At 37.1% G+C, this 22,658-nt stretch overlaps 5 protein-coding genes and 1 long non-coding RNA gene across 9 annotated transcripts; 1 reads left to right on the forward strand and 5 right to left on the reverse strand.

Moving 5' to 3' along the window:
• Positions 1-572: 572 nt before the first annotated feature.
• On the forward strand, positions 573-18,825 carry LOC123320452 (aristaless homeobox protein-like). Of its 2 annotated transcripts, none has more exons than XM_044907784.1 (4): positions 573-986; positions 1,608-1,704; positions 1,758-1,969; positions 18,115-18,825. In XM_044907784.1, exons 1-4 carry the CDS (start codon positions 839-841, stop codon positions 18,159-18,161), a joined length of 504 nt encoding a protein of 167 aa, XP_044763719.1. In that variant the 5' UTR covers positions 573-838; the 3' UTR covers positions 18,162-18,825. The 2 variants fall into 2 exon arrangements, with proteins under 2 accessions (XP_044763719.1, XP_044763718.1); XM_044907783.1 differs by lacking the exon at positions 18,115-18,825 and adding an exon at positions 2,048-2,886 and having other exon boundaries at positions 594-986.
• On the reverse strand, positions 2,475-8,353 carry LOC123320440 (cullin-2). Of its 3 annotated transcripts, XM_044907762.1 has the most exons (12): positions 8,083-8,353; positions 7,873-8,028; positions 5,905-6,185; positions 5,575-5,750; positions 5,306-5,518; positions 5,057-5,248; positions 4,619-4,879; positions 4,176-4,556; positions 3,854-4,120; positions 3,579-3,794; positions 3,132-3,280; positions 2,475-2,865 (listed from the first exon to the last, which is right to left on the reverse strand). In XM_044907762.1, the coding sequence occupies exons 2-11, from the start codon at positions 7,989-7,991 to the stop codon at positions 3,149-3,151; spliced, it is 2,238 nt and encodes a 745-aa protein (XP_044763697.1). In that variant the 5' UTR covers positions 7,992-8,028; positions 8,083-8,353; the 3' UTR covers positions 2,475-2,865; positions 3,132-3,148. The 3 variants fall into 3 exon arrangements, with proteins under 3 accessions (XP_044763697.1, XP_044763696.1, XP_044763695.1); XM_044907761.1 differs by lacking the exon at positions 2,475-2,865 and having other exon boundaries at positions 2,954-3,280; positions 8,115-8,323; XM_044907760.1 differs by lacking the exon at positions 2,475-2,865 and having other exon boundaries at positions 2,954-3,280; positions 8,083-8,323.
• On the reverse strand, positions 8,646-16,585 carry LOC123320456 (vesicle-associated membrane protein 2-like). The gene is made up of 5 exons (XM_044907790.1): positions 16,304-16,585; positions 14,874-15,082; positions 11,874-11,953; positions 11,764-11,815; positions 8,646-10,239 (listed from the first exon to the last, which is right to left on the reverse strand). Coding segments are annotated over exons 1-5 (465 nt in total). The 5' UTR covers positions 16,306-16,585; the 3' UTR covers positions 8,646-10,117.
• Positions 10,946-11,757, reverse strand: LOC123320462. Its single transcript, XR_006538762.1, has 2 exons — positions 11,612-11,757; positions 10,946-11,252 (listed from the first exon to the last, which is right to left on the reverse strand). It is a non-coding gene; the product is annotated as an uncharacterized LOC123320462 (long non-coding RNA).
• LOC123320446 (ran GTPase-activating protein 1) lies at positions 12,097-14,109 on the reverse strand. The gene has a single exon (XM_044907774.1). The coding sequence runs from the start codon at positions 13,921-13,923 to the stop codon at positions 12,319-12,321; it is 1,605 nt and encodes a 534-aa protein (XP_044763709.1). The 5' UTR covers positions 13,924-14,109; the 3' UTR covers positions 12,097-12,318.
• On the reverse strand, positions 17,447-22,430 carry LOC123320448 (aminomethyltransferase, mitochondrial). The gene is made up of 4 exons (XM_044907776.1): positions 22,117-22,430; positions 20,981-21,189; positions 19,831-20,156; positions 17,447-17,892 (listed from the first exon to the last, which is right to left on the reverse strand). The coding sequence occupies exons 1-4, from the start codon at positions 22,358-22,360 to the stop codon at positions 17,460-17,462; spliced, it is 1,212 nt and encodes a 403-aa protein (XP_044763711.1). The 5' UTR covers positions 22,361-22,430; the 3' UTR covers positions 17,447-17,459.
• Positions 22,431-22,658: the final 228 nt, after the last annotated feature.

The raw sequence follows: 22,658 nt of genomic DNA on the forward strand, positions 1-22,658 counted from the left end.
GATAGAGAATCCCAAAAACATCAACTAAACTGGAGTATTTACTTTTGGAATGGAGCTATATTGAAGAATTAATTGGTGTTGATAATCATTTACTAATTATATTTGTATTAAAAGTGGTGAATCTCTTCTTTTTTTTAATGACTGCTTGATGTAATTCTGTTTTTGTATTACAAAAGACCGCAAATTTCAATATTTTTCCAGACTTGACCATGTATATGTTTTAAAATAGATTCTACAAGAAAGTCAAAAACTGACTAAGAAATGTATAGCCGTTTATACTTTTTATTTGGAAATCATTAAAGTAAATGAAACAGGAAAACGTTAATATCAAAATTATATACAAATTTTTGAAATTTACTATGAGTTTCAAGAGAGCCCGGGATTGTGAAAAATTTTTCCTTGTCGTGTTTTTTTGTGCCTTATTATTTATATATTTGTTATTACTTACCTTTTTTGAAACATATCTGTTCAAAATCTATTTTATTTCAACCCAACTGATATATTAATTTTACACAGTGATATATTTTGTGCGGACGTTGATCTCGAAACTCACCAGAAACGAACATGTTGAATTTAACACTCATACATCACCCTGTATACGCATGAAATGAATTGATTTATTGATGTTCCCAAGGAAAAGCTGGTAAATTATCTACATATCTTAGAAGCCCTACAACAGATTACCTAGTTTATTTAGAAACACGGACTGTTTAGGGGTTTCTTCATTTCACAGTTCTACGAAAAAAACAGAAGCAGGAAGTCGGAATTCAAAATAACTCTTTCTAGATTGAGCGTAAAATAATCATAAGTGGTTTTTTTTTTCGAATTTAATTCCGAAATGGATAATGATGTAATGAATGACGCAAATACGAGAGATTTGAATGATGCCATTGATAGCATTCAGGATTCTCCATCCTACTCTATTCACGGATTGTTGAACAGTTTAGCTCCAAATGATAAAGATCTTAATACGCAAGAAAAATACGGTAAGCACATGAAGCACAGCTTTTACAAATTTTTAGTGTTGATTGGCTTTCATGTATACCTGCACTATTTGTAGATTAGCTTTTAAAGAAAGAATATTGTGAAATTTATTCATGGTTACTTCAGATAATCCTAAAAACAATCGCTTATTTCCAGAAATTGTATTGAAAAAGACCCATATTTTCTTTAGTAATTTTTCAAAGTGTGAAACCCTTGTTAAAAAATTTGTTACAGTCTGCAAAAGATAATTGATTACCTGTTAATATATTCCTTGGGATCTTCACGTCCTAAACACATTTTCATCACTTCTTGATTGTGCACTTAGGAGATCATGACTGATAAAAAACGGTTAAGAGAAAGCTCCCACCTTCAAATTGAATTAAACTCAAATTCAATTACTCTCTCAGGCTATTAAATTAAGGGAAAAGATACATAATTAAATTGGAAAGATACCTCCTGCACTTTAATTAGATTTATTAATCATTTAGTTACAGGATTATATGACTATGAAGGAAAATTTGATACTCGACAGAGATTAAAAAGACAGCGTTATGTTAAGGACAATAAGTCGAATGATTTAAATTGTATCAGCATCAATTGATAGAAAAACTTAAATTTTTCAGGTTTTACAGACCATCTTCAAGGTTACAACTCCAACGATGAAGCCAACTCGCCACCAAATATCTCTTCTACTTCCAAAAGAAAACAACGTCGCTACAGGTACTTTAAGTCGCGAAATTCGATTTCAATCTCTACTTTGGACTCATTTTTAGGACAACTTTCACCAACTTCCAACTGGAAGAACTAGAAAGGGCTTTCCACAAAACCCACTACCCCGATGTGTTCTTTCGGGAGGAACTGGCAATGAGGATCGATTTAACGGAGGCAAGAGTGCAGGTCTGGTTTCAGAACCGAAGGGCCAAGTGGAGGAAGAACGAAAAAATAATTGGTAAAGGCGTGGACATGCAGAAAAATCTGAATATAGGTGAGTGATTTATCATGTAAGAAACTAACTTATCAACGATGATTCGAAGATTTTTTAACATTGAATGTGATGTTCAAGCTTCGTCTCCGGTAGGCAGTCCTCTGCTAAATTTCATGCCAACCTGCGATCAACCGACTTCTTCCAACATATTCCTCGGTCTAGACTGGCCAAACGTAATGCAATCTCTACCATTTTCGAATAATCCGCCAATACCCACGGAAGATCACCACGCTTCCAACGATCACTGTCAGATGGAGCCACAGCTTCAAGACAGACTACAAGAAACGATGTTGATTGCTGACCGAATAACCAACTCTTTGCATCATGGGGAAATGATGGAAGACTCCATGTTGTTACAGGACGATTTAGATCAACGCATCGAAAATCTGGGGGTTATGACCGATGCGCATTGCGATATTTCCATAGATCCGGAGCTGTTAACTTTGAAACCTCCGAGGCATATGAGGAACAACGAGAATTGAGGGGGGGAAACAATAAGAAGGCATTAAAGATAGGGTCTTATTTAATATTTGCATTTATTTACAAAAGTATCAATTTCACAACAAAAGTTTCAAATCAGTTTTTGTATTCAACAGATTGCGACAAAAATGTCTGATTTCGTTAGGATTCTTCGTTATCATCAAACATGTACGATTTTATTAACAATAAGATAAGTCCATATAATATGGGTGGTATCCCAAGCATGTATATCTTCGAGTTTTCCAATAGGAAGTTCCCATTTTGAGTCATATACACTCATTTAGTTACTCGATGAATCAAAATAGACTTTTCCGGTGGAAAACTCTTGTTCTAGCTTATCTTGTATATATTCTCAAATATTCCGAACCATCTTATCGTTAGAATTTGAGGAGGTTCATTTTTGGTACCTGATGTTTCTTCATTAACATAAAAAAAGATAATTTCATTTATTTCCCTCGATCGTCCAATCCCAGAAACGTTCGATAAAATGATGAAACTACAACGTCATTTATTCGATTTATTAGTAAAACAATAAATAACAAAATTATATAATCTAAACAATTTCTGGGAGAACCCAAAGATATACAACTACAAATTACTCATGTTCTTCCATCACACGAGAAATGCAGTACAAAAATAAATTAATCGAAATCGTTCATAAAAAATAACTATATTTACTCACAGAAAAGTAGTCCAGAATTATGCTACATAACTATACTCCTCGCTGGAGTGTGCAGTTCTTTCGATATATTGCTTGTCGATTAGGGATTCGATACATTTCTTTATCAGTTGAACACTTGGAGCGAAAGACGTTTTCGACTGTGAGTAAACCTGAAAATGAACGGTATTATTCCAAAAATATTCCAGAAAATTGGCATTATGCGATATCTCGTCATCAGAAGGAATCATAGGGTTCGTCTAATGGTATAGGCATGAGCGTAACATATGACGCATTCACGATTGAAAAGTACCAATGATGTGTAATTTTCGCATCTTTCAAGGGTTTTTTTGAATCAAACGGATTTCATCGCATTTTTTAGGGCATGATGGTGACAGATAGTTCTACATGCTTATTTTAAAGGGATACTTTTACTATATATGAATAAATGATGAAGATATTTGGACTTACTTCTTGTATTAAAGCGTTGTGTTTTAAAACTTTCCTAGCTTTCATTATCCTAACAATAGCGGCCTGCAGGTACATTTTCCTATCATCTTCTACGGAATTCATAGTTTGCTCCACCTCCTGAGGCGATTCCTTCTGAACCGCAGCTGTTATCCTGAATTTCGTCCTCTTATTCGAATAATCCATATTCAATCGTAATACGGAGGACTCTGTCAGTTCCTATAGAAAAAAAATCGCATTGAAGCTCGTCCCTCATCGACTAGAAATGCCGAATTTACCTCGGTATCGGACAATAACAGTTTAGACTCCACAAGACTGATGGCGTGCCTCTGAAAGTGCTCAGCGTTCAACTGCAACGTATCTCTGATCTCTTTGCAGGTCAGGGAGTCGGTGTTCTCGAAAAGCAACAAGATGGCCATTTGAAAGGTTTGCACGGTGACCACGTACGATTTCTTGAGATAACCTAGCCTCAATTCCGCCTGGCAGAGATGGTGAAGCCACGTTAACTTCCTCCCGTTGAACCGATTATGATAAAACGCTTCAAACTGAAAAAACACTGGTCAATACCGATAATCCATACAGTGTAAGAGGGTAACTCACCTTCTGAACGCTCTTTTCGAGTTGTTGAGGAACGGCGAAGGGGGTTACGACGGCCTGACCCAGGGGCCAAGCTCCGGCTTGCAGCACGTAAATGCTGAAATTTATGCCGAGATCTATGTTATCCTCCTTCAAGTACACCTGGAACTTATTGTTCAGATCGGCGCTAACAGACATATCCGTGAACATCCTGTGCAGTTTACTGGTGAATTCGTAGCCGCAAGCTTGCTTCAACCTATTTATCATCGTCTCCTCCGCATCCATGCTTTGGGTTTGTTGGTGAATCAGCCGTTTGGCCAACATACGGGAGTAGAACTTTTGGAATACGTCTTTATCGTCGATGTATTTGAATATAATGATACTCTGAGAGAGTTTCTCTTCCACCTGAAAAAGGTGCATCGATTAATACAATTTCACATCAATGGAAATAGATTCGCTCCACTTACCTCAAATTCGCTGACGCCTTTGCTCGATTTTTTCAATAGGGTATCACAGTACTTGGCTAACAGCTCGGGGCTACGACAGGGGCTCTTTCCCCCATTAGGTCTGTGATTTATAACGTAACTACAGGCCTTATCCAGGGCCCCCATGAAATTCTGGTCAGACTTGAAAACCTCCTGGATGAGGAGCTTGTATCTACTATGGACATTCAACAAATTCTCCACGAAGTTTATGTGGATGTTTTCCCCTTGCAGGTTGCCGATGGCCTGCAAATTCACCGATTTTCACATGAAAATCCTAAATTAAACTAGAAACTTGCAAGATCTTCACTGGGATGCGTTATATAACCACTACACATTTGTGAAGATGAAAATGCGAAAATCATGTTTCTAGTTTAATATTTTAATCAGTATTCGAAATAATTCTTCTTCAGTATCACTCACGTTCAATCCTTGAGTCTTGATATGCTCCAAGACCGTATCGACTGGAACTTGGATGGCATCCTGAACGCTCTTCAGCAAGTCGTACATGTTGGACAGGTCTTTCTTCCTTTCCGCCTGCACCATGTTCATACATTCGCTATAAATGAATTCCAGGTGTTCCTCTACCATATGAGCTTCACAGGTATGGGCCACCTTTAACAAACCCACCCTTAACTTGCCGTAAAGGCAAAACATGCAATTCACATTTACCTTCGGTAAAGAACTACTATGCAAAAATCTTCTGGCCCTAAACATTTCCTCTTCCAATTTAAGTTTAACCTTCTCCATGTACAGGCTGACGTCCCTTTCTTCAAGTAGCCTAGAAGCGTCCTGTTTGAAATGTTCACCGCTAGCAGTTAAAAACGGTTCTTCGAACAGTTCCTGGTATAACTGAAGAGGGGCCTTCTTTTTATAAGCCTGCACCTGGAAATAAAATGATCATTTGTAACTTTGTCGATATCCTAAATTGCACTTCTTACCTCAACAAAACTCAAGATTGTACCTTTGATAGCTTCGATAGAAACAGGAATCGTTTTTTGTGCTCTGTCGGCGTCGATGGCCTCAAGCAACAAATCAACCAGTCTATGACCTATTGGTAAAATCATTCGAGATTGCCATATATCAAGAGCTAGTTCCCCTATTTCCATTTGTTCTCCTACAAAAAATCAACGATTAAATCGAAGTTAAACTGAAAAAAAGAAAAAAAATTCACAGCTTAACCTCAAAAAATAACCCATGACTTCAGCCAAATAAAAGTAGAAATATACATCTAGGGTCATATATCATAGTCAACTTGCATATATGTTTACCTCCAGAAGAATCGGAGCTGCCATATATAATCTCAGCGTCAGACATTTTATGAGTACGGATGTGCTGCTGGTTCAAATATAAATATAAACTATGTAAATATTGGCTACCAACTGAGTAATGCGACCAATAATGGTAATAATTTTTTATTAAATTATCTTCGCCATCTTTCTGAACCAACTGATGGAGTGAAGAAACATGGTCCATGAGGTATCTCTTTGTTTCCTGATATAGCTTATCCGCCATTGGCTCAGGGTGGGCGACACAAAGCGCGTAAACATCTCTGAAACATAAAAATACAATAAGACTCGAAGAATTCTTTCAAACAACAATATATGCTTTATTATTTCTCTAATAAATCTGAATTCTATTTCTATTTCAACCTATTACCACATAGAATTCTCCGGTTAGAAATACTATTTCCACGGAAAATTGCCAAGATGATCAATAATTAAATTATAACCTGAGTAAAATTTGCGATGTTTTCAAAATACGATTTGAACCCTTCGAATTTGAAAAGTCGTAATTCGCGCGCTCATGGAACAACCAATCAGGAACCATCGAATTGACAACGAGATTAGTTCTGCCAATCGCAAAATACGACGAGTTTCCAGTACTGCGACCATAGAATTTGTGAGAATGCAGAACTTGTGGCGACTAGATTTTGTTTTTTGTGATTATTTGATTTGAATTTCACGAATTTTATGGTATAAATCTTCCGATAACTGTTGTGAAAGTTCTTCGCGAAAATTATTGTAGTGAAAGTGCTGAGGCGATGAAGGAATGGAATATAACTAGAATAAGGTATTTTAATAATATTATTGCATTTTGCGTCCCCCAAAATGAACTGTTTTTAATTATATTACGAAAGAACAGAAAAAGAAAGATGTTAAGTGTTCTCTACCAACCATCATGGCGGCGTTTAAGATATTTTATTCGAATTATTCGAAAAATTTCTGTTTCATCAAACAAGTTATTTACTATAGAATTCAAATTTTAAAAAGACTAAATTTCGTTTGAGCGACATTAAATAAATGCATTTGGGGTTCTTTTCAACGATAAATACAAGTGAAGGTAATGCATCAATTCAGTCGAAGAACTTTCAAATGTTTCTTCGATCCACGATTCTGAAAGAACTTACGGTTTACATGATACTCTTAATAGATCAAATAATGCTACATAAAATAGACGATTTGCGAAGGTTTTGTTGTTAAAAAATAAATTATTGATGTTTTTTAGTCACCGTTATATTATATACACTAGAATGATATCAGAAAACTTAATCTAAAATTTATGGAACGAAGCTTGTGAACAGTATCAACACGTCTGAACATATCTTGAAAAAAATTAATCGTAGATGAAAATAAGGAGTTCTTACCTTCCTGTGAAAATTTCAACTCTTGAATTCGAATGACATTTGAATTAGAACACTCAAATAATTCAGAAGAAGAAAGACATATTTTATGCGGAATGAATAGATTCAAGAAACAATGCAAAGGTCGAATTTTAAATTATTTCTGATAGGCAGAATATTGTTGACCTCCTAAGGCTAGATATAGCATTATTTCAATGCCACTTGGGATATATAAGGAATTTTTAAATATTTTTAATATCGTACAAGGATGCTGTCACATTAAAATTCATCTGGTAAAATTATTAGTGAAACCAGCTGTCAAAAATAATTTTTTTTGTATTATTAAATGAGACAAAATTATTTTGAAAAAATTGACCCCATCAAGACATTAGTATTAGATATTTGGATACACACAATGTCTTTTTCATAAATTTTTTCTTCGGATCAAACTCCCAATTATTACTTTCGTTTTCGATAAACTTATACAATACACTAATAAGACTGAATTTTTTATGAAGAAAAGAATAGCTAGTGGTAGCGTTAAAAATTCATCATTTTTGTAAACATCGTTTTGACAATGAAGAATTCGGTAGATTGTGGCTAATAATATACTTACGAGAATCTGTCATTCCAAACACTTCTTGGAACATGTTTTAAGGTAATGACCCCCTTTATTGTCTCCCTTATAGCCTCCCAAGTTGCTGCAAAATCTACTTTTCTTGGTTTCAGTGACATTTTAAATCTCACCTAATACCTAGTGACACTGCAAAATCTAAAAATAAAAACACTAATAATTGAACGCCATCAGTAACGTATTATTCCCAACCTGTATACGTTAAAAATAGTCTTTGCACTCACATTTGGATTTTAGGATCGTAATTTTTTGGGAAAACTGGCCTTGACTTATATACCAAAAATTTCATTAAATTGAACTTAAGGATTCAACTGTTATTCACTTTTTTTTCTAGTACCTTGACTTATGTTCCTGATATTGCGATTATTTGTTTTCGTGAAATTATTGTTAAATAAATGATGGAAAGTATAATGTAGACATTCATTAGACAGTAAATTAACCTACGTACTCCAAATCTTCGAAAATATTGTCATGTTCCTACTCTCTGGTTTCTTCTTCTTATTCTCTGGTTTTCTATGGTTCCGCCACTGACTATTGCGCAACTTCTTCTTCAATTCAGACATAATTTTCTCTGGTCCTATTATGCACAGGACCGGCTTGAGCCAGGAAGTCCCAGTGAGAAAGCAGGAACGTACTTATTGTTTTTCATTGCTTTAGAATAGAGTACGCTGGTCTAGTGCCACATAATTCCAGAGGTTTTCTCTTATTTAAGTACAAAAAATTAATATTTAATTTTTTCCAATAATAAAATTTCATTGATTTTCAACATTTTTATTCAATTTCGATATACTCTTCGTAATAAACAAATATGCATTTCTGGAAATAATAAATTGAGTATCTTTTACATTCAATATAGTATGCGAAATCTACACAGTATAAACTTCGGTTACTAGATTCCAACTGATCAAATAGAGCAACGAACGAATAATAACCCTTTGAATTAAAACAAATGTATTAGGTTTTTTGCTATAGTTGTTTCGAAGAACTTTCACCATTCCTCTTATATTCTATATTTTCCTATTTTCATTCCACCAATTTCTAGTTCTAACCACTATTTACCTCTGCTAATCCATCTTTTTATAGTGAAGGTTCAAGCTTTATAAGACCGATCAGTCTATACTTTGGTATTAAGTGCCTTGTAGAGAATTTCTACTGTAAAGCTTGTTAAAGGGTGGCATCCACCATTTTCATTGTTTTTCAATATATATTATTGTTTAAACCGCATTAAGACATCAAATATACGCCACATATACAGGGCAAGTTGCCAGACCAGGTTTAGACTATAAATTTTGGTGTTATTGTTAATTTTTCAACTACCAAAGATTGTTTCACCTTGCCTTGTATATGGTGCATTAACAAATGTGACTTCATCCAAATATTCCCTAATCTATATATCTTTATAATATTATTGTATGCTCTGAAGACCAGTGAGTATTATTTACATATTGAATTATCTTACACATATGTATTCACACAAATAATTTTTTTTTACAAGTTGGTGTAGCTCATTCTGATACTAACAAGTAAATATTAACGGTAGAATTAAGAAATATCGTAAATTAGATTTAGGAAACGTGAATTTTGAAGTAACATCAGTGAATGAATGAACAAGTATTGAAGATAACCATTTATTAGATTTATTCCTAACATCAAAAGTTTCGTTTATCATTATTCAACAAAGAAAAGTCACCTAATAAAATCGATATCAATTTCGTCTGGGGTTATTTTTTTATTGTATTGTTGTGAATGGAAAGTATGTCTTATATAAAATTGCATTTTCACAATTAAAAAAAAAGTGCAGGGTTGGAGGCCAGAGTAAATTTCGTAAATTTCCTGGAAATATATATTCGTGTCTGTCTGGCTTTGTTGTTCGTTTAACAGAATCGTGGAATTTGGGATGTAAAATGATCGATTTGATTCCTGTCGTGCTGTGGTAGTTTTGGTCTCAGTTTTCGAATAATTTGGATTTTATCTCTGGCACAAATCGTTCAACGAGTGGAGAGAATGTTCAGTTTAGGGCCACTAGGTTTTTTTTCCAATATTTGCAACGTTTTTTGGTAACCCATTATTTCTGACTATTTGTGAGTGATTATCTTGCTCTTTTAGATTGTTCCTAAAGTGATTTTTCCCTTCTAAACATTCCCCCCCTTCGATATATCTAATGAAATGATGATTGAGAGAAAAAAGAATTTTCCTTCGGTTGTGTGTGATATGAAAATGACTAGATTTAACCGGTTTGTGGAGCAGGTGTTCCTGACCCTTGCGCAGGCTGTACTGGTACTGGTGGCTGTGGTGGGGGATAGTACTGGGCATAAGGGTTTGGAGGCTTTTCCTCTGGCATGAATCTCACTGAAATAAACGGTATTATTCACGAGCCAACGTTATATACAACAAAAATAAGGTACGCGTGTATGGGGCTTTGAAAATTTCAATTGCCTACACTCGGAGGTAGTGAAAGTATTAAACTGCTGGTCAAAAGTTGAGGCTCTAAAACGCTTATGTATGTATATGCCATCATGAGTGATTCCTGCCTGTCTTTCAGTAAAAGTGAAAAGATGAAAGTAATAATTGTAAAGTTTAATGCATAGTATGAGTGAAATGTGGTGCAAATCATGCCGAAACAGTATGGCAACAAACCTTTGTCGGTAGTTTTACTTTCTGGGGTGCAAACCCAAGCGCTGGAAGATGCTGGCAAAGAGGAAACCTCTAAAAGCATAGGTCCTCCTCTGATATCTTATCTTACCATTCTAACTTCGCTATTGGCTTATTTGTTAAGTTAAGCCAGGGGCAATATGCACAGTAGACATTCCCACGAGGATACCACCAGAGACCTTTCTCTATGGATACCACCATCCACCATGATATGTTAAAATAGGATTCAGCTTATTCCTTTGGAAATTGTTTATGATAATATAACAATAAGATAGTTGTATGCTACTTAAACCAATTTTTTTTGTGGCTTATGATATGACTATAAATCATCATGCAAAACTGAAAACCTTACCTTTAAAAGAAGATACTACCATAAGGTCTCTAAATAACGAAAAAACTTATGTAATCTTGATGCTTTAATTTCGAAAGGCTGCTCTAAACTCCTCTAACTTTCGTAGCGTTCAAATGATTCTCTATATTTACATTTACATTAATTTGTCGAAGGTTCCTTATGGAGATAATGATTATCTACTTTCAAATGGTCGCATGTACAATCAATGAGATACAAATTCGTTAAGTACAGATATAATACAGAACATATTTGGGGGATCTAGTTTGCTACCATTTATTTTGTCCGCCCTCAGACGAAGTATCTAATTTAAATACCAACAATTCCAAATTTTACCGGTTTATTCCTCTACCGGACTCAGCTGTAAGAGATTTCAAACGAGTTCAGAATTTGTAAAATCGAATAGAAGAACACATTACATGCAGTGGGGTCATGCTTAGCTTTACCAGAAAGTTGGAGAGGTCAGAAAGATAGGTATATCATGCATTAGAGTTTGGATAATTTTCTGATAGAAAAACATGCTTATGAAGAATGTGAAACATACGGTTGTTTAAGTGAAGTGGATTGAAATAACTTATTATTTCAATCTGCCATTCTTTGGATTTCATTCCACTTCACCTCACATCGAAAAAATACACTAAAAGAAAGATGATGTTAGTTACAGGAAAGACAGACGAGGAAGCGAATCAACATCAAATATATCTTTTTCAATTTAGTTACCCAATCTCGTCGATATAAGTAGCTTAACGCCCCTTAGAAGTTCACTATAGATTAAAAAATACGAAGAATTTATATGAGCTTATCGTACTTGAATTCTTAGATCGTGAAAAAAAAAATCTGGATGTTATACATCTTGTACATCGGTTACTTACTGACAATAATAGCTAAAATCACCAATCCAATAAGTCCCATGACAATCATCATCTGAAATAAGAAAACTGTTGAATCGAAAACAAATATGTCGGAGTTGGTGAAATCTCACCTTTAAGTTTTGTAACCAGAATTTTCTTTTGAGTCTTCCTGCCTGCTGCTCAAATTGCGAAGCTCCTTGTTGAAGGGCATCTGGAAGAGTATTCGCTTAAGTATTGAGCTTATTTTTTTACAATACCTGGTATTTTGAAAATAATTTTCCTTTTTTGTCCGTGTGAGATCAGTTAGGCTCTGGTATGATGTTATCATACATGTTAGGTGAATAATAAACATGATTGATTTCCATATTTATATTCCTAGCTGAAGTGACAATAATAATTACAACATTTAAATAAGAAATTATATTAGATGAAAGCTCAAAGATTATACAGATTCAATTTGCTCTTCTTTTCGTCTGGAAAATTAATTATGTCGAATGCGTCCCCAATAAAACAATTTACAAATTTTGTTACAACAACGTTTTTAATCCAACAAAACAAATCTCATATTCATGATGTCTATTTACACTCTCCATTTTCAGTATGGGCAAAAAATACATCTAAAATATTCTTTACAGTCTGTGGCACACAATTGTTATTTTTTAAAGCTTTAAGCGCATTCTGGCAGGCTTTACAATCCCATGTTGGTGAAAAACTCTTGTCTTCGCACTTGATCAGGCCCAAATTAACGAAGATTGCATTGAAGACGTAGGGAGAATTTTGTTTGGTCGCTGCCCAATTGAACAGTTCTTTATACAAGCTTTCTGTCACGTCCAAAGCATAATTCCGCACCATTTCCCTTTTGCTACCATATAATGACGATACTTTCATAAGGACAGTGATGAAATCTTTCAAAACGATATCTCCACCCTTCTTCGACTCCTTCAGAATAAAGTTTTTTCTCTCGTGGCCCAAATTTATAAACTTATCTTCGGTAGGGTTCTGGATGAATTGATCGAAGGTTACATTGGTTGATTCATCGTCTGATTCAATTTCTGCTTCTTCTTCTTCCTCCTCTTCCTCTTCGTCTGCATCATCATCCCCTTCGTCTTCCTCTAAGCTCAAGGAGGCATCGTATTTTCCAATTTTTGCGAAGTTTTTCTTGATTTCATCACAACCATCATCACCAAATTGATTTCCATCCAGGATTACATTTTTAAGCTTGGGTTTATTACCCAGAGCTTCGACCACAGCTATTCCTCCTTCTTTCCTTATTTCATTGAAGCCTAACGTTAGTTGTTCCAGATTTTCGTGTTTGTCTTTCAAGGCTTTAGCTAATACCGTAGCTCCTTTCGTTTTGAGAAGACAGTCGCCAAAATTGATTTCTTTCAAGTTTTGCAAGTTTGGTAATGCTGTCGCTAATGCTTCAGCTCCCTTAGGACCTATTGTGTTGTCGTTGAGATTCAATATTTTCAGACTTTTGTTATTGTTGAATGCCTCTGATAACGCTGTGATGCCAGGGTGGTAAATGCCATTTTGGGGCATTGCTACTTCTTCTAACGTGCCAATCATTTTGAAAACTTCAGCGAGGGCTTTGGCACCTTCGTTTTCCAATCGGTTTCGTCCAGCGATGAAAACACGTAATCTGAGAGGTTTACCTTGATTTTTACTTTGATTATAACAGTCTGTTAAAGCAGTGGCTAGTAGTTTTCCACCGGTTATTCCTAAGCCGTTGTTGTTTAATCTGAGTTCTTCTAGAGCAAAACATGAGGCACTCCGTATTAGAGAAGCTAAACCTTCAACTCCAATAGGACCGAACGCATTGTCACTCATATCCAACTCTGTCAAACGGCTTCCGGCTTTGACAAGACCATCACCAAGAAACTGTAAGGCTTTGGGAATTTCTGTTTTCATCCTTCCAGTGAACATATCTTTCCACAGGGCTCTTTTGAATTCTGGATGCTTTTCCAACGATTTTCCAATTGCTTTAGCAGCATCGACTCCTAATGTGTTTCCTTCCATGTTCAAGTATTGTAAGGATTTACATTTGTCGATTTCATCGGTAACTTGTTTGGCATCTTCTTCTGTATTTAGCTTCAACGATTTCCCAGCGAAACTTACACCTGACTCGCTCACTTTGGTCAAAGATAAGACGTTGGCTAGGTCATCAATGTTTGCTGCCATTTCTTACTATTTATTGTTGTACGGTGGTTTGGGACGATCGTGAATGGAAACTGTTATGATTTTCTTCGAATATTACACGAAAAAATATGAAATCTATCACACCTTTTGGGAAAATGGCTTTTCAGACGTTATTGATTTTATCCTAACCTCGAAATTTCAAACCGGTCGGCGGGATAAAACAGTCATAGAAAATTTATTTATTAAGGTTGTGAAGTTAGCTACAATTTTCCTGGTTGACACTTGACCGAAGATGCACGAAGTGGTTTTCGGCAGACAGCGGCGGAGCACTATGCTTGGCGAAGGGTAAAATTGAAAATAAAATTTGAAAAGTGTTAGGGAAAATTGGCAAAAGAGGAAAAATTGGTGAAGAATTCGTTTATTTCCGCTTCACAAAAGAGTATGCCTCGAAGCAATGATAAAAAGCCTTAAAGAAAATGGGCAATAATTGACAAAAAATGATTGATACCTATATACTACACCTACTTTACGTATTATAGAAGTTTTTTCAGAACTTTTTTAGCTTGCCGATTTTCAGCGATTGAATCATCATGGATTTAAGTAATGTTAGGGAATAATTTCTATTGTCAAATGAACTCAATGAAATTTCACAGTCTGAATGCAGTGAATGCACTCTTTGCCGACATTGAATTTGTGCAGCTTTAATTTCTTTTTATATATCTTGGAAAAACTCGCGTCTACGCCATTGACCTTTATCACTTCGGACATCTTCGGAATTCCTGTCAACTCGGAAGCTGGCTAACTTCACTCGAATTGAATATTCTATGGACGCTGCGGGTAGGTCTTAGCTTACTCTGTCCGGTCTAAGCTAGGCCCTACGTCCAGTGCACACAGAACAGTTCGCACCACAGAATATTCGAATTAATTTCTGCGTCTACAACATGCAATTTTTCACGGAGTTTCATTATAAATTGATCCGTTTCAAATTTTACCTGCTCTATCGTCGAGTTCCGATAGCTTCTGATCTCTCTCCAGGACCTTTTCCACGTTGGTTTTCATTATGTCGACAACCTCGTCTACTTGGGCCTGGGTCTGTTGGAGCCTTCTTTGGGCCGCCACCTGCTGGGGCGTTCTAGGCCCTCCGACGATCCCATCTTCGCCACCTCCAGCAGCCGGTGCTCCTAACGAGTCCCCAGTGGACCTTTTGGGAAAATTGTCATTTTAAATTGGACATAAACGGCTAGTTTTGGCTCTAAGATAACGTTGTATAGTTTTCCACTTTCTATAATCCTATCTTGGGGCAGATAAAATTGAGTGTTCGTTTGAGAAATTATCGTCGTATTGTGACTTGTGAGGAAGAATTAATTGTTTGCGACGATAAAATTAACGGTGCCAATTTGGATAATACAGCGAGTTAATGATTGGAATTGGAAAAAATGTCGAAAATATCGAAGTTCAAATGTTGTTTACGTATTTATCCTTCGCTTTTTGATATCGATATTTTCAGGAAATTATTAATTTTATTATTGGGTATTACGACTGTTCAATATGGACCTTTTTCATCTGAAAATTTGTCAGGAAATTCATTTTTTTCCTGAGAGTAGACTAGAATACAAAAATTGTTTCTGGGATGTTTTTTTGAGTTTTATATCTACCACAATGATTGTTCGAAATTTCATTGTTAGAGGAATATCATCATTATTTTTTCAACTTTAAATTTCTCGTTGCATTTGAAAATTCAATTATGGAGTAGTTGATGCTGTTTAGGGAAAGAATTTTGGTAGAAAATTTAGAATTTTTGAAATTTTGAAATGATCAATTATTGCTGTAATGGAAGAATTAGGTAAATTGCAACATCCCAGCATCATAATATTTTTATAACTTCATATTTAGAAGGAATATATGAAAATTTATGTTATCATTACAATTGTCCACTCGAAATTTACATTTTCCTCAGACGAGACAGTTTTCACGATATTCTATGGAAAAAGCGCTTGCGCTCATTTGAAAATCAATTTCATATTTTAAACAAATTAATCGAAATCGGCAATCTTTCGAACAAAACTCGGGAAAACAATGGATTAGCTGGTTGTTGAATAATGGATGACCCGGTACCCTTAAGCAACCATCATAGAAAAAAAAAATTTCTGAATATTTTTTATGATTTTCTGAAATTCCGTTCAATCGAAGGACCAATTTCATCTTTCGGCGGTGTTATCATCAATTGAAAAGGGGAGGCTGTACAAACGAACGATTTTCGGAGTTGAAAATTCACCCCCTCGGAAAACCACCCTTCGGAAAAGTCGCCCCCGATGAAACGGCCGATTTTCCAAAAGCGGAAAACGCGTTTTTTCGAAATTCATTCGGTTGACGGTCTACGGGGTCGGGAAAAGCGGAATTTTCTTGGGAAATTCGTACTTACATCTTCTAAAATGTGTTTTTAACTAATATCGCCGTCCACAACACGAAACTATGGCCGAATCTTCCGTATTGATGTACGTGACGTCACAATGCCGTATGAGGCACGCGCAGCACACAGAGAACGATACGAACTTGCCGTAGGTCAGTGGCGATGTTTCATTAATGAATAAATTGACGGGGAGGATCTTTTTTCCTGGTACGAAACGCCTAAATCCGATTCTGTGGTGCTGGAAAATCCCGTCAGTCACGAATATTATCATTATTATTTCCGCGTATCCGAGGGTAAATCAGGATATTCAGGCTTCAAATATATAATTTCATTCATAGAAATGTCTGCGATGGATAGGCTTTTCCAGTTCGGATCACAGAGTCGAGTGAAAGGCGGGGTTTCCCCGAGGAATTTTTACACCAGGTTTTCACGCCCTAGCCGTCACGTGTTTATCCGTAACCATGGGGATGACTTTTGACATTCTGTGGGTGTATTTGCAGGGTTGAAGTCGGATTTCATCGCCTACGTCGTATCCAAACACGGATTAATTGGACGGTTTAGCTGTTTTTTTTCGGTGGTATTAAACGCCCCGCTACTTAGGGGAGTTTTCATATTTTTCCCAATTATCCGACCTTCAACCTTTCGGGGGTGATACACTCCAGGACGAACAAAATGTTCATTTCCGAATAACTTTTCAATGTGTGCATCGATTTCGATCATTTTGTTGTCTATTCGTAGCCTATTTCATCTAGTTTATCACCTGATGTAGAGTCTGCAGGAATTCCAATTGAATTTGATGGTATACAGGGTGGAACTGGAAGTTGCAATTTTCTCTAAATTTCTGAACACCCTGTGGAGGTAGTTGGTGTCGCAATGATGGACCTTTGAAAAAGTTTTTTAAGCTTGATCTTCTTTTAACATTTTCTCTTTAACTCACCACAGGGTGTTCAGAAATTTAGAGGAAATTTCAACTTTCAGTTCTACCATCGAATTCAATTGGAATTCCTGCAGACTAGACATCGGGTGATAAACTTGATGAAATAGGCTACAAATAGACAAAGAAATGATAAAAATCGATGCACATCTCGAAAAGTTATGTTAAAATGAATTCGGTGAAAATTTTGTCTGTCCAGGAGTGGGAAATCAAACAGTAACAATAGGGAATATTTTATTTGCCACCCTTGGGTTTGACATAATAACGGCTCGGCACGAAGGGCATCCTGGTCACGTCGCCAATGTAAGCCTTATCCCTAATTTTCAGCAGAACTTTGGTACCGGCCTTGCTATGTTCGTTCGGAACGTAACCCATCGAGATGTTCTTTCCGAGGCTGGGCGCTGGGCATCCGGAGGTCACCTCGCCTATCTCCCTGTGCTCTTGGTCCATTATCTTCGTGCCGTGGCGGGCTGGGGGGCCGGTGCTCGACACTACGCCCACCCTTTTCCTGGCACAGCCGTCTCGGATCTGGTCCAGGATCCTACTGGCGCCTGGAAAATTCCCCGTTTGTCTTCTGGCTTTGGCCACCAGCCAGGTGAGGCCTGCTTCTACCGGCGTTGTGGTTTGATCGATGTCGCTGCCGTAAAGGCAGAGCCCTGCTTCCAGCCTGAAAGAGATGGGAGAAAGAGTTGAAATTGTTGAAAGTGGGACTTCTAAGCTTGTTGATACAGCTTATATATGAGAATCAAATCTATTTCGAGGAATATCTAACTATCTGTCTACCCCAAAAGCCAAGCTATCTGAAACATTAACCCATCTTGATGTATCCTGTTATTGATACCGTCAATGAGGATTTTTCCTTTACGCTTATTCGTTTTTTTCTTTTCAGGAACAAGTGCACGTTGCCAGGATATCAAGATCGAAGAAACGGAATGATGGAAGGGTCTTAGGGCACAGTCTTGTCCCTTGGGCTGGGCTGCTAAGGGATCTCCTGGAGATCGTTTCTAGCTTCAGTCGTCAATGGTCTAAGAGGTCGAAGGAAAAAAAAAGGAATGATTCACGGGTCTTAGACCACAGTCTTGTCCCTTTTGGGCTGGGCTGCTAAGGGATCTCCCTTGGATCATTCTTAACTTCAGCCTCGATGGACCAAGTGGCCGAAGAAAAGAGATGATTGAAAGGTCTTAGAGCACAGTCTTGTCCCATCTTAGGGCTGGGCTGCTAAGGGATCTCCTGGAAGTCGTTCCCAACTTTAGCCATCGTTGGACCAAGAGCGTAAAAAGCAAGATTTTAAAACGTCAATGTGAGTCTTTTTTATTTTCACGGTGTCGGGATTCAAGTGTCTGATGTTTTCGAATGAATTCATTTGTATTTTTTCCCTGTAGGTTGTATGTTTATTCGTTATGATTAGTTTCACGCGTACTGTTTTTGAAAAGTACCGCGCTTTAGGTATGAAACTAGATTTTCTAAAACGCTGAATCTAGTCCGAGTAAGATTTTCATTTCAGAAATGGCATTTTTCAAAAATTGCAATTTTCAATCTGCCATATCTCTTGTTATATTCGTCTGATCCAATTGGGATTTCCGGTTTCATAATCAGCATCGCCAAGGCTTCCACCCTAGCACGAAAACTCGATTTCGAAAATTCCGATTTTTTGGGTCAAAAATGAGCAAGGGGTTAGACCCCCCTAAAATGACCTATTTGCTACTCTGTCTGAGAATCAGGGTGTTCTATTACTGTCTTAGGATATGGAGTCCATAGAATTTGTTCTGAAGATTCTAGAAAACTAAACAGTTTATTATTCAATAGAGAATTGCACTCCAGAGAGCTCTTCAAAGTCAACTCGAAAATGAAAAGTGGAAAAACAAAAAAATATATTTTCTCCAAAACAGGGCCAGATATTTGAAAGTTTGGTATGAAAATATAGGTTTTCGAACACGGTGAATCTATTGCGAGCAATTTTGAGAGTCTATCTCCCTTCGTTTAGATTTTCATCTTGCAAATGGCATTTTTCAAAAATTTTCAATTTTCAATCTGCCATATCTCTTGTTATATCCGTCTGATCCAATTAGGATTTCCGGTTTTATAATCAGCGTCGCCAAGGCTTCAACCCTAGCACAAAAACTCGATTTCGAAAATTCCAATTTTTTGGGTCAAAAATGAGCAAGGGGTTATTTTGGTATGAAAATATAGGTTTTCGAATACGCTGAATCTATTGCAAGCAATTTCGAAAGCCTATCTCCCTTCGTTTAGATTTTCATCTTGCAAATGGCATTTTTCAAAAATTGCGAATTTCACTTGAGCATTCCTCATGACCGAACGGTTGCGCCGAAATGGATGAAAGTTTCAGATTTATTGCTAGAAGAGTTGCTCTTTCAGAATATGTATCACATTCAGATCTACGATAATTTTCCTGGAAGAAAAACTACTCGCAAGTTGACCTCCGAAAAATTCCCAAAAAGATGGGCTCAGTTAAAACTTCCTTAAGATCGAACGGTTGCTCCGAGGTCGAACAGGGAATGGTGATGGATGGGATCGCGTACCACCCGTCAATTTTATGGTTATCGTCGGTTTAGGCTTAGTGTCACGCTGGAAATTAAACCCTCACCTCAGGGAGTCCCTCGCTCCTAGACCTGCCAATTTCACGTCCTCCTGTTCCAATAAAACCCTCGTTACTTCCACTTGCCTCTCGGCCGGGATGCTGATCTCGAAGCCGTCCTCTCCGGTGTACCCGCATCTGGTTATCCTGCAATTTTCCGCGTTTCCCACTCGACCGACCGACGTCGTCATGAAGTACAGCTTGGAAACGTCCACGTCCGTAACCTTCTGCAGCGCGCCGGCCGCCTTGGGCCCCTGCAGGGCTATCAGACCTCGTTCCTTGGGCTCGAAGAATCTTATGTCCATTTCGGCGTTGGTCTTTTTTCGGTAGTCTTTCTTGAAAGGAATGCAGCGATTTTAGAGTCATGTTTATCATCAACAGAAAACTATTTTCTGAGAATATCGTAAAAAAATTGAAAACCTATCTAATTTTCTTGTATATCATCTGTATCTGTGGAATCTGAACGCATTTTATAAAGTTAAACATGTTTTCGTTTCTACAACAGTGAAAATGTACTTATTTTACAGATTTCTTCCTGCAGCGCCACCTAGTTGCTCACTGTCGAACGTAGTAGGGATTTTTACAGTTTTCTATTCTATGCTTAGGGAAAAGCTATTACAGTTTTCTGTTTGGTTCATGAGATCTATTACAGTTTTCTATTTGGTCTATAGAGAACTATTACAGTTTTCTATTCGATGCATAGAGATCTATTACAGTTTTCTATTCTAGGCAAGTGGAAGGCTATTACAGTTTTCTCCTCAGAACAAAGAAATCTGTTACAGTTTTTCATTCGATACTTGGCAGAAACCTATTTTTATAGATACCTTCATTCTAGCGAGCTGATAAGTTTGTCTGTCGACCGCTAGATGGCGAATTGTACTTGAATACAAATTAATTTCAAAAAATCCATGAAAATTTTTTCATGGATCCTTCTTGTGTTCTATGATGCAAAATCAATCAATGTTTTTTGTAGCATATTTCGAATCTCACAATATAATGGAATTCGCGAAACTGTGATTGGTTTAGCGAATTAAATTTCTTTCTATGAACCTCTGCACTTCGCGGAAAGTTTCAGATTGGCCTTCTTGTGTCCACGGAACAGATGAACGTATACAGAAAAAAAATAGGATACATCACGTCAGAAAATATCTCGACTTACCAGAGCTTCGGACATGATTTTCTGGTCCTGGAGTTTCATGGCTGCGTTCGACACCACGTACAGGTGTTCGTCGTTGATTTTGGTCACGATCAGGTCGTCCAATATGCCGCCTTTGTCGTTCGTGAAAACTGTCAGGACCGACGAATTTTCCGGCAGATTCCTTAGGTCGGCCGTGCATATGGATTCGAAGTAATCCAAACATCCCTTACCTAATCAAATGCGGAGAAAAGAATAAGTGGAATAGGCTGTGGATTTTTGGAATACACTACTCGAAAATTGAAGTGGATAATTTATAGTTACATGTATAATATATGTATAAAGGTGCCTTGCGGATCTTCTTGTCATCAAACAGCCTAAAAAGTTTCGGGAAATGCAAAATCCTCCCAGAATTAATTTCAATCGATATCTGTCTTTTGAAACGGGCAGATTCGCAAAAAATGGTATGAGAAAAAAGTGTCCTTGGACCTCAGAAATGTACTGTTATAATTGAGAGTTCATAGCATATAAATTGCCAATTTCGATAGCGAATTCACAGGGTGATATCTTTTCTGGAACCACGTTTTCCTCCAGACCTTTTATTTCGGCGAGCCACTGTTAATTTGAAAAAATTCAATAAGAAGCTTTGTTGTCATACCAAACCTCACGATCTCTCATTTTATTAACACCCTGTATAAGAAATGAGCGTGTGTGTTATACGCAAACATACGCCTCTCCATATGGCATCTACAGTACTTAATAAAAAAATTTATTCTAGAGCAGAAAGTGAGTTTTTTTTCGAATATAGACTTCAATTTTTGAGCAGTGTACTTGTTCTTCGTTTGAACAGTGAACAGATTCATATCATATATTCATACAGACATGATCTTGACATCGCAGTGGGCGTCGAAATATTTTGATCCTGCAGATTTCACTGGAAGAATGGATGAAAAACTAAATTTCGAAATTACATGGTATTTCTTTTATCATGGAGTTTCCAAGTATGATTCGCGGCCCACTGTGATGTTACAAGCATTCATAAAGACACTAGAAACCAAGCATTACGTTCAAACATAGAATATCAACCATAGAAATTCCGGATCATATTGAAACGATTTTTTTTAAATCTTGTTTCATCATATGGAATTTTCACGTTTTACCTTTAACTTCAGTCTGCAGCATGTGGGAGACGTCGAATATAGACGCTTCCTTCCTCGTGTGAACGTGCGAAGCGGCAATGCCCAAGTCACTGTACTGCACCGGCAACAGGAAACCCCCGAAATTTACCATTTTTCCGCCGTTTTCCACGTGGAAATCGTACAGGGCCGTCTTCTCGCCGGCGCTCTGCCTGCTGGAAAAGCGACGTCTGCAGATGAGTTTCAATAACGGTCTTCTCGAAAACATCGTCTTTAGGATTCTGATACGGTAGCGACCCTAACATCGGGAAGATGTTGTTTGTTGCTTGTCCGATTATGAAATAACGATGCCGTGTGTTGTCGGAGGCGACCCGAGGTCAAAGCGATACGATAGCGATGGAAATTCTGGTGTACCGGGTGGTTTCGAAAAGTGACACCTAGAAAACTTGTAGTTTCTTTGAAATTCGTCATTTTCGCGTTCTATTTCTCGGAAATGTTTGTTATTGTTGCTACTTGTAACGCCACGCCTTTGATTGTCTCCAATAGCACCTTGACAAGTCCTTATG

Source organism: Coccinella septempunctata, chromosome 9 (genome assembly GCF_907165205.1).
Source record: "Coccinella septempunctata chromosome 9, icCocSept1.1, whole genome shotgun sequence".
Lineage (NCBI taxonomy): Eukaryota > Metazoa > Arthropoda > Insecta > Coleoptera > Coccinellidae > Coccinella > Coccinella septempunctata.